The 19225-nt window shown below is 44.3% G+C and overlaps 1 protein-coding gene across 1 annotated transcript in view; it reads right to left on the bottom strand.

Moving 5' to 3' along the window:
* The window catches only part of MAP3K15 (mitogen-activated protein kinase kinase kinase 15), a gene marked incomplete at its 5' end in the record, with an annotated part of 123320 nt that overhangs the window by 24338 nt on the left and 79757 nt on the right, over positions 1 to 19225 (bottom strand). Inside the window, 5 exons of the mRNA XM_029929621.1 lie at positions 909 to 1036; positions 3049 to 3182; positions 5149 to 5236; positions 11038 to 11133; positions 13084 to 13133. Of these exons, the coding sequence (XP_029785481.1) occupies positions 909 to 1036; positions 3049 to 3182; positions 5149 to 5236; positions 11038 to 11133; positions 13084 to 13133 (496 nt within the window). The remainder of the gene's footprint in view (positions 1 to 908; positions 1037 to 3048; positions 3183 to 5148; positions 5237 to 11037; positions 11134 to 13083; positions 13134 to 19225) is intronic.

Raw genomic sequence — 19225 nt, forward strand, 5'->3', positions numbered from 1 at the left:
GCCCGAGGTTATCTAGAGTCACCAAAACCGCCGGCGCACGCCCCCCAGCCGGTCAATTTTATTTTTTAAAGGCAGTCTATTTTTTTAAGTTTTATTTATTTTTAAGAGAGACAAGGGGAGGGAGGGAGGGAAGAAGAGAAGAGAAAGAGAAAGAGAAAGAGAAAGAGAAAGAGAAAGAGAAAGAAAGAGAAAGAGAAAGAGAAGAGGGAATCCCAAGCAGGCTCCACATTTTCAGCACTGAACCTGAAGCAGGGCTCCCACTCACAAACCACGAGATCATGACCTGAGCCGACATTGGACACTTAACCAACTGAGCCACCAAGGCACCCCTATGACTCTGACTTTACAGTTCACTTATTCAATCAGAAAACTGAGGGGGGCACAGAGGTGAAGAATTTGTCTAAGGTCATACAGCCTGCAGGTGGAGGGACCAATTCAAACTAGATGCTCTGGGCTCCAGATCAGAGGAACTCTTCCTCGGCACGATCCTGCCTGCCTTTGGGGGATTCTATGGATAAAGCACTGATGTCTGATTTCATAGGAAACATGTTATTTTGCAGTGTCATTTTTAAGATCTCTGTCCCTCATCTCCCAACCATCTTTAAATTCCCACACTGTGCAAGCTTCAAGGCTGGAGACTGTGCTTTACTTCATCTGTCTCCGGCGCTCAGCCCAGCGCCTGGCCCTCAGTAGATCCTCAATGAATATTTGATGATTGAATTAAACCAGCACTAGACTATTTATGTGACACTGGAAAGTGTGTATCCAACTCCTCTGAGAAATGAATGTTCTCCCACATCTAAATGACACGTCCACCGCTTTTTAAGTGGCAAGATGGATAATGATGTTCATACTGTTTCCATCAATGATTTTCAGAGCCCAACACCAGAATCCTAGTGATGACTCACCCCCAGGCACTCGCTCCATAAATATCTTAATGTAGCCGTCCTCGAAGACAGAACCCAGGTACTGAACGATATTGCGGTGCTTGAGGTACTTATGCAGGGCTATCTCGTCCTGCAGCAGCTGCAAGTCCCTGGTAAGAAAAACAAAGCCCGCATCACCTGCCAGCTCCTCGGGGCCACGTGGCACTGCAGTGCAGGTGGTGCTGCTGGCTGTGCCTTCTTCCTGCAAATGTTCTCTCCCCTGGCTCCCATGAGCATACCCAGCTTCCTATAATACTATTGGCCGCACAGGGCCACCGTGGTGTCCAGATCCCCAGGTAGCCAACGGAGTGCCCGGTGATGGTATATGGTAGGCACGCAATGAATGAATGCTATTGCTAGGGTCCACACTCTCCAACGAACCATTGCCTCTCTGAGCAGGTCCTCTTCCCCTGTCTCTCATGAAGAGTGGTGGCATTCCAGAAGGTTCTCTCCTCAGTTGCCCTCCAGTCTCATTCCACAGATTCACTTTACACCAGAGCAACGGCTACCAAGCAGACCTCCTAACCCAGCGTCTGGCTTCTTTAGTCTATTCACCTCTGGTTACCATATTTTCTCTCCCTAAAATGCATACCTCATCATATCACGTCTCGTCACGAAATCCACATAAAAACCATATTAACATGGCACATGAGGAATTCAAACCCAAGTCAGACTACGACTATATCTTTTAAAATTTTTGCCTCATCGCGAGAGCCCTCCACCCCCATCCTACATTCAAGTCACTCTGTGCTTTGACAGCTCTGTTCCTCCCTCAGCATAGAATGCTCTGGGCTTCCTCTCTCCTGCCAGAGGAGTTCCTACTCATCCTTCAAAGACCACAACTCACCCAGGAAAAGTAATCGATTCCTCTTGTATTCTACAAACATTGTGCGTGCGCCTCTGTGATGGCACTTGCTGCTCTTACCCCCAGGCAAGGGTCGACACCATAAGTTCTGCTATAAATTTAGGGAACGGGACAAAACCAGTGTCTAAAATTCTTTCTAGCTCTAAAATTCCAGGAAAAACTATCGGCAGTGAAAAGCTTAATGCTGTGAGCAGTCAAAGGAGGTGGTATGTGCGGGCCATTTCCCTGTGACACAATGGTGGTACCTTATCCAGCATGACCCTAAGAGACAGAGCACTGGACAAGGAATTCAAAACATGAGATCCTAGCCTCCTCACATGCTGGGGAAGTCATTTAATCTTCCTTGGCCTTAGAAGAAGCTAGAGGAGTTCATTTCAGGACTGGCCTTTTAACTCAAATATGAGAACACGCAATCCTGTGAGAAAAGAAAGGACCGATGAGTGTATGTGTGAATAAATGGACAAATGAACGATGAAGGGTCTTAGAGCTGCTAGAAGGCACTTATGACCCTTCCCTGATGATCCTGTGATCACCAGGATGGAGGGGTGTTTGTACGTGTCCCTCGGTGTCCAGCACGCAAAGCAACATGCAGATGTCATGTGACCACATGGCAGCCATTACTGTGTATGAAGTTTCTCCACAAAAACACTCAACAGTTAATGCTGCGACATTCTTTAGAATTGGAGGGGAGTGTGAATTTAAAAAGGCATAAATATTTAATGACACTCTAAACAACATTGAAGAAATACAATAGTAGTTGTGGTGGTTTAAAAAAAATAGCCCCGAATCTTTGAGGGTGAGATTCAAGGGCAGGGTATTAAAAAGAGCCTGTATTGCAAAAAGCTAATATTCTTCTTGCCGCATTTAATTTTCCATAATGATGCATCTGAATCAATAACAGCCATCTACAATTATGACAAGGTGAAGTAAAGCAGAGCCACATTTTTTTTAAATGTGCCAAAGTCTGTCTATGTAAAAATGTAAAATTTCAGACCTAGGTGACAAGTGGAAATAAAACCAGTTTTCCTTTATGATAGGACTCTTGGCATTCCACATGCCTCCAAGTAAAGTTATTCCATTTTCTCCATCTATTTATAAGACGCAAAGAACAAAAGCAAATCACCATTACTGCAAGAGAACGTTAAATTCTTTTGATGACATGACCTTGTTCTTCAGTCCCCTGTGCCAGCAGTGGTGGCCCCAGGGTCTGGGTGTGCAGGTGGCAAATGACCACAAGGATGGCCTGTCCCAACTTGCCTGCTGTCTCGCTCTGGGATTTCCTTGATGGCTATTCGCACATGGTTGCTCAGGTCTCTTCCAGCATACACGGTCCCATACGAGCCTTTCCCCAGCACGACCCTGTCGCCGTTGGCATTGTGGTCATACTCATACTGAAGAAGGCAAAGCAAGAGGACCAAAAAACACACAATTTCTGTTGGAGCCCCATAAAAACCTAAACATCGTCCCACAATTTTTCATTTATAAATAATGTTATCAAAGTCCTGGGCAGGTCATGTTCCTTAGGTTATGTAACTTTCACGAAGTAATGGCTTTAAAAGAGTAAAATTCTCACTCATATATTCACAACATGATTTCATGAAATGGAATCCAAGAAGTTAAAAACTCATAGGTAACTTCTTGGGCTCAGTGTTCAAAGATTCGGCCCCACTTTAATGCTGCAATTTAAAAAGTCTTCTAAGCACGCCAAGTACCCCAAACAGGTACTTTTGCTGCACGAGCCCTTAATGGCTTCTCCGGTAACCAATCCCTTTCTATAGCCCATAGAAGAGCTGACGGTCAATCAAACCAAAATTGTCTTAATACAAAGCACATAGGCAGGACCTTCCGCCTTCTAGAAGAACAGACCTACTATCAAACTTACCACACACATTCCACCTATAATCGCCATTACCATTTGTGCCCCCAATCTCGTGACCAAAAGCTATTGTACAGCTGCATTCTAGTTGGTTCTTTTCGATGATTAAAACAAATGTATCTCTAGGCTGAGCCATACTTGCTCCTGTTATTTCCTGCGATGCGCTGTGCATGCTTACAGAAGGGCACAGGACGCGTGTGGGCTCCTCCCCACGTAACTCTGAAAGATGCTCACAACAGGTAAGATCACTAACAGGCTCCCAGCAGGTCTGATTTTACCAGACATCAGCCTGCTCCACAGAAGCCTTCTCTCACACTGTTTTCGGCCCCCATAGCTGTTACCTCCAAAGTGCATCACTCAGTCCATTTCCACAACCAACTTTGATTCTAAACTAAGAATTCAAGTACCTGAGTCAATGATTAAAATGAATCCTTTTGATATTTTCTGAAAGAAACCTCAAATAATAAATTTCAAATTAACTTGATAGTAAAATATCATTGAATTATAATCAATGGAAGGACCTGATTTAGTGGCCAACGTGAATAACTGTGCAATATTTAAACAAAAGTGTAACACAGTAGTGGCCATGGACGAGAGCTGTGTTGTCCAAAAGAATTTTGGGTTCTCACACCTGTCAGACTGGCAATCATCAAAAAGGTAAGAAATAAGTGTTGTCGAGGATGTGGAAAAAAGGAACCCTAGTGCACTGCTGGGAATGCAAACTGGTGCAGATACTGTGGAAAACAGCATGGAGGTTCCTCAAAAAACATGGGCACCTGGGTGGCTCAGTCAGTCAAGCATCTGACTCTTGATTTTGGCTCAGGTCATGATCTCACGGTTCGTGAGTTCAAGCCCCGCATCAGGCTCTGCACTTACAGCATGGAGCCTGCTTGGGATTCTAGCTCCTCTCTGCCCCTCCCCTACTTGTGTGCTTGCTCTCGCTCTTTCTCTCTCTCTCAAAATAAATAAATACACTTAAAAAAAAGTAAAATTAGAACTACCACAGGATCCAGCAATTCCAATGCTGGGTATGTACCCAAAGAAAACGACAACACCAATTCAAAGAAATCTATGCACGTCTATGTTTACTGCAGTATTTATAGCAGCCAAGATATGAAAGCAACCTAACGTCCACCCATAGATGAACGGTACAATGAGCTGGCCAACTATTTCTCTTGGAGTCTCACAAACATTATTAATTAGCACAGAAAAATGTATCCCTATGTTGCACGCACAAAAAGGTTTACTTTAGTCAGTGCTAAATTTTTCTTAATTCTTCCGGCTGAGAAGATCCCATGGTGATGAGGTTCTTCCACACATACATTTGACTTAGTCTCAGAAAGTCACAGATAGTGATGGCTGGCTCATTCATTAAAGAGTATTTTTTACACAGGAAGGATTTTCACACAAAAAATGGGATGTTTTCTTGCAGCATCAAAGACACAGTATTTTTTCCATGTTCTAGATCTTCTGTGACTCACCTCTAAGGTGTCCCCATCGCTTTCCCCCTCCAGCTCCACTGTACTACCCATCGTGTTGCTTATCATCTCTTTGACCAAAGAGCAAAACCTAGAAGAGCAAACGTCACAAAGATGCTAATTATTATCACTCATGCTCCCTACCTTTAACTTAGCCTTATTACATTAAACTGTGATTACATAAAGCAAGTTTATACAAGTCCATGGAATGATCAATCTACTCCTTCGTTTGACATAGTACTTCAGTGGTTTTCTAATCTAGTTCAAATACTCACATGATACTTGAGTCCCCTCTATACAGCAGCCCCACCAACTGGTTGGCCAACTAAGACCTGAACGGTTCCAGGGACAGAGAACTCATTACCTCACAAGTTCACCTATTCTGGGGACAACCCAATGAGAAAAGTTTTACTTATATTGGGCTCAGATGCCTTTTATGTGGGTCTCATCCAGACTGCTTAGAATTAATCCCCTTTCTATGTAACAGCCCATTAGAAATGTGCAGGGGGGCGCCTGGGTGGCTCAGTCTGTTAATCGTCCGACTTTGGCTTAGGTCATGATCTCATGATCTCATGGATTTGAGCCCCATGTCGGGCTCTGTGCTGACAGCTCAGAGCCTAGAGTCTGCTTTGGATTGTGTCTCCCTGTCTCTCTCTCTGCCCCTCCCCTGTGCACAGTCTGTCTCTCTTCCTTTCTTACAAAATAAACGTTAAAATTTTTTTTTTAAAAAAGAAATGTACATAATTTTATTAAATCCCTGTAAACCTTTCCTCCTTGTTTCCTCAATGTTTCCTCCAGGATTTGTTTTGAAGTCACTCCACTAACGGGTAATTCTTCAAAGATGTGCCTGCATTTCCCTTCTATTCTGGCCCTAAGACAAGTGTTCCAGAGGTGATCTAATCAGTGCTAAGGCTACTGGGGTCATCACCCCTCCAGCTGTAGACACCCCAGCTCTTTGTAAAAAATAAGGTCTTAAGGAGAGGGGTGAGGAGGAAGTGTGGAAGATGGCCTCATTATTCTCTTCACACAGATTAAGCTTAGTATCAACTATTACCCATAGGCCTTTCTCACATACGCTCCTGGGCCACAGCAGCCACTTGCAAGATTTGCGTAGTTGTTGATTTACACACAGGTGATTTGACTCACAAAATTTTTATTCATTATTTTCTCATAAGATATCGTACACGTCAAGATAATTTCCACGGAATGTTAAAATGCCATGTTCTGCAGCTAACCCATCCCACTTTTGCTTCTTCTAGTCTCTGAAAGCTGGGAAAAGCAATCATGAGACTTCTTAGAAGACATGTGATATGAACTCACCAGAATAACAGAATATAAAAGACATGAGCATTTGTTAGTAAGAATGTGGAGCACACACAATTCCCAGAGGCTGCTGGTAGAAATCAGTGAGAAGCGATGCAGACATTGTGGAAAGCATCAACCAAAGCTGAATATACACCCACCAGGTATCCCAGTAATTCCAGCTTCTAGGTATATACTCAACAGAAACCAGGGTGTATGTTCACCAAAAGACACATACAGGAAAGGTCACAGTAATTTTATTCATAATAGCGCCAAACTAGAAGCAATCTAAATGTTCACCACTAGAATAGATCGCTGTATATTCATACAAAGCACTACTATACAGCAATAAAAAGGATGAAATGATACATAAATCATGGCTAAATCTAATGGATTTTATTTTAAAAGATCTAAGTGAGTTAGACTACTTCATGGTTCTATTTATTTGAAGGTCAAGAACAGGCACACTAACCACTGGTGACAGAAATCAAAACAGTCACCACTGGAGGGGGAGTTAATGACTGGAAAGGGGCACGAAGCACCTTCTGGGGGTGCTGACATACCTAAGTGCACTTCACACGCTCCACTTCCAAGAAGCATACATCTCAGTTTGAAAATGATTTAAATGTGGAGCGCCTGGGTGGCTCAGTCGGTTAAGTGTCTGACTCTGGATTTCAGCTCATGTCATGGTCCTATGGCTTGTGGGTTCGAGCCTCGCGTCAGATTCTGTGCTGACAGCACGGAGCCTTCTTGGGATTCTCTCTCTCTCTCTCTGTCTCTCCCCTCATTCTCTCACACATGCTCTCTCAAAATAAATAAATAAAGTTAAAAAAAAAAAAGAAAAAAGAAAAACCTGCCAAGGACATGATGCTTGCCAGTAGAAGGCTGGATGGATGCTTGCCCCCTAATATCAGGCACAAGCCAGGACAGCTGCTCTTGCCACTTCTACTCAACAGCGCAGTGGCCGGACAATTAGGTGAGAAAAAGAAATTAAGGCATCCAGGGTGGGAAGGAAGAAGTTTATCTCTATCTGCAGCAGACATGATCTTGTATACAGAGAATCTTAAGAAATACAATAAAAGCTATGAGAAGTGGAGTGCCTGGCTGGCTCAGTTGGTAGAGCATGTGACTCTTGATCTCGGCATTGTGTGAACCCTACACTGGGTGTTGAGATAATTAAAAAAATAAAATCTCAGGGGCACTTTGGTTAAGCGTCTGACTTCAGCTCAGGTCATGACTTTGCAGTTTGTAAGTGTGAGCCTCATGTTGGGCTCTGTGCTGAGAGCTCAGAGCCGGAGCCTGCATGGGATTCTCTGTCTCCCTCCCTCCTTCCCCCTCCTCTGCTCGCACTGTCTCTCTCTCCTTCAGAATAAACACACATTAAAAAATTTTTAAATAAAATCTTAAAAATAAAAATATTACAACTACTAAATGAGTTCAGCAAGTATGTTTCCATATACTAGCAATGGACACTCCAAAAAAAATTAAGAAAACTCCATTTACAATAGCATCAAAAAAACTAAAATACTTAGGTGTATGTTTAACTAAAGAAGTATGAAACTTGTACACTGAAACTACAAAAAACTGTCCAAGGAAATGAAAGACCTAAACAAATGCAAAGATACAGCAGAGCGTGCTCATGGAACAGAACGCTTACTGTGATGTGATTAGAATGGCAATACTTTCCAAATGGGTATACGTATCCATTGCAGTCCCTGTCGAAATCACAGATGCCTTTTTGGCAGAAATTAACAAACTGATTCTATAATGCACATGGAAATGCAGGCACCCACAATACCCAAAGCAATTACTAAAAACAAGAACAAAGTTGGGGCGACTCACATTTCCTGATTTCTAACTTACTACAAAGCTACAGCAAGAAAGAAAGTGTGGTGCTGGCCTAGGAACAGATACACAGATCAGTGGGATAGAAGTGCAAGTCCAGAAATCAACTTTTACAGTATGGTCAATTGCTTATCTTTTAAAAAAAACCTTTTATCTGTTTTGAGAGCAAGTGAGCAAGCACACGCACAAGCAGGGGAGAAGCAGAGAGAGGAGGAGAGAGAATTCCAAGCAGGCTCCATGCTGTCAGCACAGAGCCCGATGTGGGGCTCGACCTCATGAACTGTGAGATCATGACCTCAGCTGAAATCAAGAATCCGATGCTTAACTGACTGAGCCATTGAGGTGACCCTGGTCAATTGATTTTCTGAGCGTGCCAAGATCGTGCAGTGGGTCAAAGAATAGTCTTTTCAACAAATGTGCTGGATCAACCACACATCCACATGCAAAAGCATGAAGCTGGACACTACCTCACACCATGTACAAAAATGAGCTCAAAATCGACCACAGACCTAAATATAAGCACTAAAACTCTTAGAAGAAAACAAGCACCATTAAAAACCGTGGGTTAGGCAAAACCTTAAGTGATACCAAACACACAAATGACAAAATAAAATAAACAAATTAAACTGCATCAAAATTAAGAACTTTTGCACTGCAGAGACCATCATCAACAGTGAAGAAAACCACCCACAGGATGGGGGCAGGGAAGTTATTTGCATATCACATATCTGATAAAGGGCTTGTATCCAGAACATATAAAGAATCCTTAAAACCATAACAAAAGTACAAATAACTAAATTAAAAATGGGCAGTTGGGAAAAGCCTGGCAAACACCACTTTTCACCAGGTAAGCCAAGTTATTGTCACCAGTAACGAGATCAAGATATTTCTGTGATGTTCCTCCCCAAAATGCACGAAGCTTATGTAATTGTGAGGAAACAACAAAGCAACCCCAATGAAAGGCTGCCCAAGATATGTTGCCTGGACTTTTCAAAAGCATTAAGAAAGACAAGGAAGCACTGATGAAGAGCGACAGGGACTACACAGATATGACTATTAAATGTAACATGATTCTGCATTGGATCTCATGGAGCCGAGAAAAAAATCATTTGTTTTGCTGTGAGACATTAGTTGGACACTAAGTAATATCTGAATAAGGTGTGTAGGTTACAGAACCTTATCCATCTTAATTTCCTGATTAGATAACTGTGCTGTGATTATACAAGTGAATGTTGTTTTTAGGAAATATGCACTCACGTAGCGAGAGATGCTAAAGCATTATGTCTACGAGTTACTCCTCAGCACGTCAGAACAAAAACAATCCTGTGCATTTGGAGAGATGGTAAAACAAATGTGGTAAAGGGGTAACACTCGAGAATTCTGGGTGAAACATACGTGGAAATTCTCTGTACTGTTTTTCTGAAACTTTCTTTTTTAAAATTTATTAAAAAAATTTTTTAAGTAGGTTCTGCACCCAATGTAGGGCTTGAACTCACGACCCTGACATTAAGAGCCCAATACTCTACCAACTAAGCCAGCCAGGTACCCCTTCCGAAACTTCGTTGTAGCTCTGAACGTTGCCCCACAATAAAAAGTTTAAAACATTCTTTTAATTGGGTGAAGGATTTGAGCAGAAAGTTCTCCAAAGAAGATATATAAGTGGTCAGTAAGCTCAAGAAAAGATGCTGTCACCAGTCATTAGGGAAATGCAAATCAAAACCACAACCAGATTCTACCTAACGCCCACTAGGGTGGCTATAATCAACAGGACAGACAAAACAAGTATAGCAAGATGTGGAGAAACCAGAAGCTGCTGATGACAAAGTCAAGTGGGCAAACAGTCTGGCAGCTCCCCAAAGGTTAAACATAGTTACCTAAGACCCAGTAACTTAGCTCCAAGAGAAACGAAAACACAGGTCCACACAAAAACTTGCACGTTAAGGTTCACAGTAGCAATACTCGCAAGAGCCAACAAGAGTAAACAGCCCAAACACCTTCCAAATGAATACATAAATCAAATATATGCATACAATGGAACACTGATCAGCCACAAAAAGAATGAAGTATCCGTACAAGCTACAACACAGATGAACCTTGGGAACATTTTAATAAGTAAAAAAGGTTAGACACAAAAGACCACATATTATATGATTACATTTATAGGAAATGTCAAGAAAAGGCAAATCCAGATAGACGGAAAGTAGATTCGTTTTTGCATAAGGCGGGGGCTGGGAGGGTTACGGGGAGGGAAAATGCAGAGTAACTGTTAACGGACACCGGGATTCTTTTGGGGGTCATGAAAAAATTCTAAAATTAGAATGTGGTGATGGTTGCAAAACTGGGAATATACTTTAAAAAAAGACTAAACTGTACACTTTCAATGGGTGGATTGCATGGTATGTGATTCAAACCTCAATGAAGCTGTAAAAGTAACTTTTTTAAAAGTGAAATTTCAGGAAAGGCAAATATTTTTCACAGCAAAGACCCTTTAAAACTGATTTGCATACATATGGGGTGCCTGGGTGGCTCGGTTAAGCATCTGATTCTTGATTTTGGCTCAGGTCATGATCTCAGTCGTGAGATTGAGCCCCACATCGGGCTCTCTGCTGGGTGTGCAGCCTGCTTAAGATTCTCTCTTTGCCTCTCTCTCTCTGCCCCACCCCTGCTCACACGTTCTCCCACCTCCCCCCAAAAAAGTGAATTGCCATGATTACTTTGCCAACACCTGAATCAGCTGTAACTCACCTACTACACTGTTCTTCAGTGGAGAAGTAGATTTGAAAGTCATCAGAATTATCATGGACATAAAGAAAACAACACCGTTCATCAAACTTGGATATGCTGTAAAATTGGAAAAACATAAAAATGCTTATTACATGTAAGCTATGATACCCCTTTTAAATTTTTCAGAAAACTCTAGTCACAGGTTTTCTTCCATTTTGCAAATTTGCAAGATTCATTGATGTTTTAACAGATACCCCGAAATTTGACCTCTATTTCACTATGAAATTTAAATAGCAGGGACATTTGTCCTGCCTGTTTGCTTTGCATTCTTGAGAACTTACTATACATGCAGGGCTAGGCAGGGCACAGAGCAGCAAGAGAGGGAAATACGTGTGATCTCTGGCCTCAAAAGTTTATAATTTCACACAAAAGACAGGAAGCTTATTTGTGAAATAACGTATTATGTTACCAAAGGAATGTCTAGACATGAAAAACTTCAGGACACAGCATGTGTGGCCACACAAGGGAAGTAGAAATAAACAGGGCATCTTAGCTTAAGAAAGGTGCTGTTACTGGTCTATTTCCATCTAAGGTTGAGATTGGACTCCACAGCGCCGTAGTCGATATCCAGCTTTCCTGGACATACCCAGTGACAGAAAACCCCCACACTCCATCTCCTGATGGATTTCACTTCTAGAAAGTTTTATACCTACACTGGGCCAAAGTCTACACAATGGCCTTCATTTTGCCAGGTGGCACTATGGAAAAGCCTAAATTCTCTTCAAATGATGCCACTTTATCTTGCCCTAAGTTATCTCTTCCTGAGATCCACAGCTTCTTTAGCCATTCTTCTTGTGTTCAGGGATTACGTGACAAATACTGAGCTGAAACAGCAAGCATACAGGGAGATTTAAAAATAATTAAGACTAGGTTATACATAAGTTTTGGAAACCAATTTGTAAAGGAACTACCACAGTTAGTTGGGTAGCACTGGGAACATTCAACACATGTTCTTTAGATCACCTTGGTTCCGGAGTCTGATTGTCACCCCAGGCCCTTTGCACATCCTCGTCGATGACTGAATGGCAGCAAAAGAGACCTCCACGAGAAGGCACAAACAAAAGGTTCTAAAGTATATGTTCTCTTACCACTTAGTTTCTGGAGAACTAAGCATTTCAAAATGTTCAACACTTTCTGAATTTTATTTTTGGAGCAGCATTACCCAAATACACTACCTGTTCTTAAATTATGTCCCCTCCCTTTCAAGTGCCAAAAACATTCTCATCTAAACAGTGATATATCTGGGATAGGATCATACCATATCCGGAGGTAACAGGGGGCTCATTCAGTGGCCTGTGGTCTTACAATCAGAGAAAAGACATGCAGTTATACACTGACCCCTTCACTTAATGGAAACTATGAAGAAACAGAGTCCTAGACAGGTTAAGGGACTTTGCCAAGGTCCAATAGTGAAAGAGGGATCAGAATTCACATCTGTTTTGGAGCAGGTCCTACCCTTGGTTGGGCTGGCAGGGTGAGGCTCAGAGTGCAGCCACAGGGTCTGGTCCAAAGCGCAAGCACCACACCCCTCCTTGGACTCCACCACCTCTCCCCCAGCTGAGAGTAACAATGCCCTGGCTCCGTGACTCTGCTAGGAGACCGCAGCCAAGTGTCATTACCGAGTAAGACCTTTTGCTAATATAATTCCTTTCTAGGTTTCTGGGTTTTCCTGAGAATCTGAACATCAATGACTTAAAGAAGAACCACTGTCTCTTTCTAAAGATATAACTTCATTTTTTAGGAAAAGTTCGACACAAGAGAGTTGTAGTTTATGGACACCAAAAAAATAAAAAGAGCTACTCTGTTACAATGAGCTAAGAATCCCTCACTAGCAACACTGGAACAAGTGCAGGCAGGGTTACAAAAGAGATAATAGTCTATTTTGGATTCTGTTAAAAATGAGAATATCACATATTGTAGATAAGTGGAAATGTTAAACTAACAAAATGCTGTCATTATTACTTGTATTAAAACAGTAATTGCATTTTCCCTTATGTTCATTCTTACCTTATTCCCCTAATGGAAGAAGCTGTAAAATTCCATTCATGAGTTTCTTTCTGTAGGTTTTAAAGACAAAAGTCAGTAGAGTTTGATTTTTTCCATGCAAAGAAATTTTGGGTTTCATTTTCTGGTCACTTCTGCTATTTTACTTTCAATAGAGATTTACAAGTTAGAGCCATATATTTTATATAACTTGGGAAGACTTGAAACACTTTCTAAGGTGTCTTAAAAATTCATTTGCATCTCTAATCCAGTTTAGAGCAGAAGATCTAATATTTTTAATGTTTATTTATTTTTGAGAGAGAGAAAGAGAGCACAAGCAGGGGAGGGGCACAGAGAGGGAGACACAGAATCTGAAGCCGGCTCCAGGATCCATGCTGTCAACACAGAGCCGGACGTGGGTCTCGAACTCACGAGTTGTGAGATCATGACCTGAGCCGAAGTTGGACGCTTAACCGACAGCCACCCAGGCACCCCCAATGATCTAAACTTGAGACAGTATAAGCACAGAGTAAGTATGCACTGAAAGAACTTTCATCATCTGTCGACACACCAGGAAAACTTGAAAATGAGCTTGGGAACAGCCCAGCTCAGTCAAGTGCCCTGTGAAAATGCTTGCAGAAGCAAGACTGTGGCAGACTCCAATCAGTGTTCTCCAATCTTTCTTTTGCTCCCTGGGCACACAGCTGGAATACATATCCCAGCCTCCCCTGCAGCCACGAGGGGCCACATGATGGAGGTCTGACCAATGGGGTGTAAGGAGGAATGATGGGCACCTCCCGCAGGCCAGGCTCCTTAAAACCTCCCCAGCCACCCTCTATAGGAAATCTGCCAACCTAGATGTGACACAAGGCACAGATAAGCCTTTATCATGTTAAGACACTGAAATTTCGGGGCTGTTTCAGCAGAGAGCTTATAATAACTAACACAAAGCCTAACTAGGATTCCAATCTGTACACGATAGATTTTTTAAAATAATTGTTCCCTCCCTCCACCTCCATTCCCTGCACTTAATAAACTTTGCACAAAGCTAAGCCTCAGAAGAAATATCTGAAATCCTTTTCAGAAGAGCCATCGGCTACAATACCAATACATCACAATAACAGACAATCATTTAAAATAAAATACGTTTGGGTGGCCTGAACAATGTCATAAATAGCCAGCTAAGCCCCTAAGAGAAGTGTGAGAGCCCCGTGACTGAGCGTCCGGCTTAGGAGAATATCCATGAGCAGCAGAGTGACAAGTTTCCTGACATCCTGGAGAAACAACAACAGGAATGACTGGAAGGATGGCCCTCAATGGGAGAAGATCCAGTCACATGTGTTGATTAAGCACCTACTATGTGCTGGGCAAGCACGGTGGACATCACAGAGAACAAAGCCCCTGCCCTCATGGGGCTTACATTTAAGTGAGGAGAGAACAACAATAAACTAAGTAGTAACTTAACAGCATGACAGGACAAAAAGCACCACAATGCCAAATAGAGCTGGGAAGAACGTCACGGTGGGGTAGGAGTCATGATGTTAAACTGGACGTTCCGGGACGGTGTCTCTGATGCCGTCTGAGCAGAAGGCTAAAGCAGGTGAAGGACTGAACCATGTGGATATTTGGAGGGAAAGAATAGTCCCAGGCACAGGGCACAGCAAGCACAAAGGTCCTCAGGCAGCATGAACTGGCATGTTTGGGGAGTAGCCAAGAACGGAGTGTGCCTAGAGTGAGGGAGGTAGGGGCGCAGGTGAGGAGGCTGAAGAGCTCACGAGGAAGATCCACGCGGGGCCTAGGAGGCCGGCATCAGGACCTCAGCTTCTACTCTGTAGAAGACGGGAACCACTGAGCGCTGGGAAAGATGAAAGCATACGCTAACAGGAACCCAGCACACTGGACCCGACCATGGAGAGAGACTGAGCGTATTTCAGAGAACCTCCATTCAAAGTCACTGGAAGAAGGCAGCTGTGGAGAGCAGGAGCCTGCCTTTGGATTTGGGTGCAGAAATATGAACCAACCAGGAAAGATCCAAGAGAGCCTTGTCCACCCCACCTATGCCTGAAAGAGGCTGCATGTGCATAAAAAGCTCAGCCACAGGGGTGCCCAGGTGGCTCAGTTAGCTGAGTGTCTGTCTGACTTCAGCTCTGGTCGTTATCTCACGGTTCGTGAGTTCAAGCCCCACATCGGGCTTGCTGCTGTCCACACACAGCCAGCTTCAGAGCCTCTGTCCCCCTCTCTCTCCACCCCTCTCCGGATGGTTTTATTTCAAACATAAACAAACATTAAAAAAAACAAAAGTTCAGCCACAGGAGTTTTCAAAGCTTTCCCAGAGGGTAAGGTTACTCTAGGGTAGCTTTATGGAGCTTCGTGATTTGGGAGGAAGATTTGCTGGTTAAGAAGTAAACAACGCCCGCTGCTCTCTTTCCCTTTATATCCTAAAGGCATTTGGGGGACACCCACTTTGTAGACACTACGGATATAAAAGCCCAGCACTTGGGGAGACATTCTCAAAAACTCACCAATGAGCAATGGGAAATCCAGTGGCCATGGTACAGGCAAGAAGGTAACCTGTGTTCAGTGAAAGGGGTGGGAGGGTGGAGACAGTGGCCTCGGGGAAGTTAGAATGGGGATCACTGGAAGGAGGAGTTACATGGACTAAGGATGATGAAAGTACAGAAAGTACATGCGTGACCCCTGTGGGGCCGGCTCACAGGACAAGGAGAGGGCAGGACGACATAGGGGCTTGACACTCAGTAAGAGAGTGTGAGTTTTGATCTGGAAAGCCATGGGATCCAGTAGTGGTTGGGGCCAGTACTGGGGCTTTAAAACGATTCTGAAGCTTCTGAATGGAAATACACCATCCATTCAGAAAAGGGCACGGTGATCCTCACAGTCCATTTTCACAAAATGAGTCCTTGCTGTAACCAGCATCTAAATCAAGAGGCAGGGGGCACTGGGTGGCTCGATCGGTTGAGCATCTGACTATTGATTTCAGCTCAGGTCATGATCCCAGGATCACGGGATTGCCCCTGCAGTCAGGCTCCGTGCTGTGTGAAGCCTACCGTAGGCTTCTCTCTCTCTCTCCCTCTCTCTCTCCCTCTCTCTCTCTCTCTCTCTCTCTCTCTCTCTCTCTCTCTCTCTCTCTCTCTCTCCCCTCCCCTCAGCTCCTCCCCCACACAGTGCACTCCCTCACGCTCTAAAAATCAATCAAGAAACAGAACATGAGCAACAGCCCAGAAATTTCCCTCCTAACCACCATACCCCCAGTCATCCAAGGGTGGAAACAGCAAGTCCTGCCACCACGGGGAGTTTTGCCTGTTCTAGAACGTGATGTAAATGAAATCGTGAGGCCTGCACTCTCTTGTATGTGCCAAGCAGGGTTTCTCATGAAGCACCTGGTGGTGGAAGTCAGGGGGCTGCACGGTCTCTAACCCAATGTCCTGGTGGGTCACCAGGCACAGAGCGCTCACTCCATCACGAACATAGGGGAGGTTTCCTCTCATCCCGGTCTTACCACTCAGCAGCGTCCTTGGCCTTCCTGAGAGGGTATTTTACCACATCTAAATCATGAGGAAATGGACTCGAGACTAGAGCTTTCCATGTCAGGGTCAGAAGCTCCCAGTAAGAGTATCCTGGGAGCAAGAGCCAGGGTGGGCTATGGAGAAACGGGCCAGGCAGCCAGAGGTGGGTGGTCTCTGGGTTCCCCCCACCCTGGGCGCCTCAGCACCTGCCCTCCTGGTCCCAGAATGCAGATCTCTGGAGGAGGAACCTTGGACACCTGCAACAGTTTTATGGACTTTTGATGTGTCGATCCTGTGGCTAGGTGGCCATGACGATGATGACGACAACGACAGACCTTTCCCCAACAAGCAGCCCTACTAAGTGCCTGGTGGTGACTCTGGGGCATGAGAACTTTTGGGGGAGGGGCGCAATGCTGCATTTGTCCCCCCTCTGGGCAGCCTACTTGCACAGTCCCACTGGGTGCCACCACTGCTGGCCTGGGAAGGCCACCTGTGCTCCTCCCAACCCCACATCTGTGGACTCCTTGGATGTTGCTGAAAGTGGCCACAGTTGGAGTAGTTACACCACAGAAGCCACCAAGCACCACAACTCAGCCCTCCACTCCCGTGTCCCCTGGAGAGCTCCTTGTGAAACATTTGCCAGCAGAACTTTCCGAATTCTTGGCTAATGACCCAGAACTGAATGTCGCTCACAGCTCACTGCACACCCTGTGATCTCCCGCCACTGGGCACAGCCCACCAGGACGAAGTGCAACCCCGTGGAGAAATGTCACCCTGACTCCAGGCGAATCTGCTGGCTTTTCCAATCGGCAGGGTTTCAAAAATGCAAATGGAAGCAAAAGCAAAAGCTTCCTCTCAAAGACAAAAAGGCAATTTATATTTCCCTCAGACGTTTGTTCTGACAACTGCAAGCACTTGTGCAAAACATTTCATCAGTCAGAGAAAACTGGCATTTGCTGCTTATATAGTTCTTTTCCATTTCTTGTTATGGACTATATACAAAGTAAAACATTTACAACTAGGGAGGCAGTATATGTACCCCTGGAAATTTCCATTAAGGGTCAGCAACGATTATAGGATCCAAATAAAATGGGCAAAATGTGTAGAATTCCAAGGGGCCAAAAACATTTGACTCTCAAAGTCTGAGGAGTCACTTGAATAGCACGGGGTTTTTGTTTTGTTTTTTTTACTCCAAGTACCTGTCAGAATAGGAGGTGTTTTTTTACGTACAGCGATGGAACAGTGAGGTCACAGATCAGAATTTTGAAAACCCTCTAGTATCGCATCAGTGTCAATGACATGAAGCAAATAAGCAAGGCTTGTCTCTAGAACAAGAACTCCGACATCGAAAGCAGGGTGCTTCATGGGGGTGCAAACAGGAGCGGGGCACAGAGTGGGCATAAGCTGGGCTTTGGGGCTGAGGTGGGGCTGCTCAGGTTCTCTTCCTCAGCCACTCTGGCTACCTAGGTGTGTGCACTTGGCAAAAAATCCATCAAACTGCACATTTACGACTGATGCACTTTTCCGTGCATATGTTATACTTCAAGAAAAGGTTAAAAGCCCAAGAGACAAATTTAATAGAAAACATCTGCATTCTTCAAAGGACATCTAGCTGTTTGAACACCAGGTGTGGATTTATTATGGCAATGAAATATTTAAATTACTACACACAGTGGAGCAAAACAAAGAAACCAACAACCGCAAGCACATCAGGGCAGCTCAGGTCCCCTGATGGCTACGGATTCTGACGGATGAGAAGGTTGCTACGCTGTTAAATCTTAGACAAGCTACTGGCTCACACTTGTGTGCTGGACTGAATGTGTATCTTTCTGCAAAGCAGCGGTGGAAGCCTAAGCCGCAGCAACAACGGCACTAGGAGGTGGGACCTCGGGGAGGTCATGAGGGTGGAGCCTTCATGATGGGAGGAGTACTGCTATTTAAGGACACACAGGGACACACTTCTTCACCATCTGAGGACACACCAAGAAGAGGGCCTTCCCCAGAACCGGACCACATGGGCACCCTGGCCTCGGACTCCCAGCCCTCAGAACTAGGAGAAGTGAATGTTCTTCAGACCCCCAGCCCACGCTGTGCTGCTACAGCCTGTCAAGGGTACTAAGGCAACTTGAGATTTTGTGTCTGTTTCTTTTTTTATATATATACATCTTCATTGAGGTATAATAATAGACAAAGTACACATATTCGATGTGCATAATTTGATGAGTTTGAACATACTCAAACACTCATGGTACCATCACCATGCTCAAGGTAATGGCCAACGTCCAACAACCCCCAAGGTGTCTCTGTGTCCCTTGGTTTTAGTTTCGTGTGTGTGTGACGGGAGTGGGGGGTAAGGACACACGAGAATCACTCTTAAACTGTGGAGCACACACGCCAGGCTGTTCACCGCGGGTGCCAAGATGTGCAGCACGTGTGCAACGTCTCCTCCCGCAAGGGCTGACTGTACACCCGTGGAGCCCTGGGGAGGTGCTGGGTCATGTCCATTTCTGGTAAGGAATTCCTGAGACGATTTTGAGCCTCCGCTTACTCTTCCATGCTGCATTTCAGTTTTGAGGACACTGTTTCTTTTTACCTGACAAAGACCTAATCGCTCAAGCTCTTATTTCCAGGAGAAAAATCGC

The sequence above is a fragment of the Suricata suricatta genome, chromosome X (assembly GCF_006229205.1).
Source record: "Suricata suricatta isolate VVHF042 chromosome X, meerkat_22Aug2017_6uvM2_HiC, whole genome shotgun sequence".
NCBI classification, from domain to species: Eukaryota; Metazoa; Chordata; class Mammalia; order Carnivora; family Herpestidae; genus Suricata; species Suricata suricatta.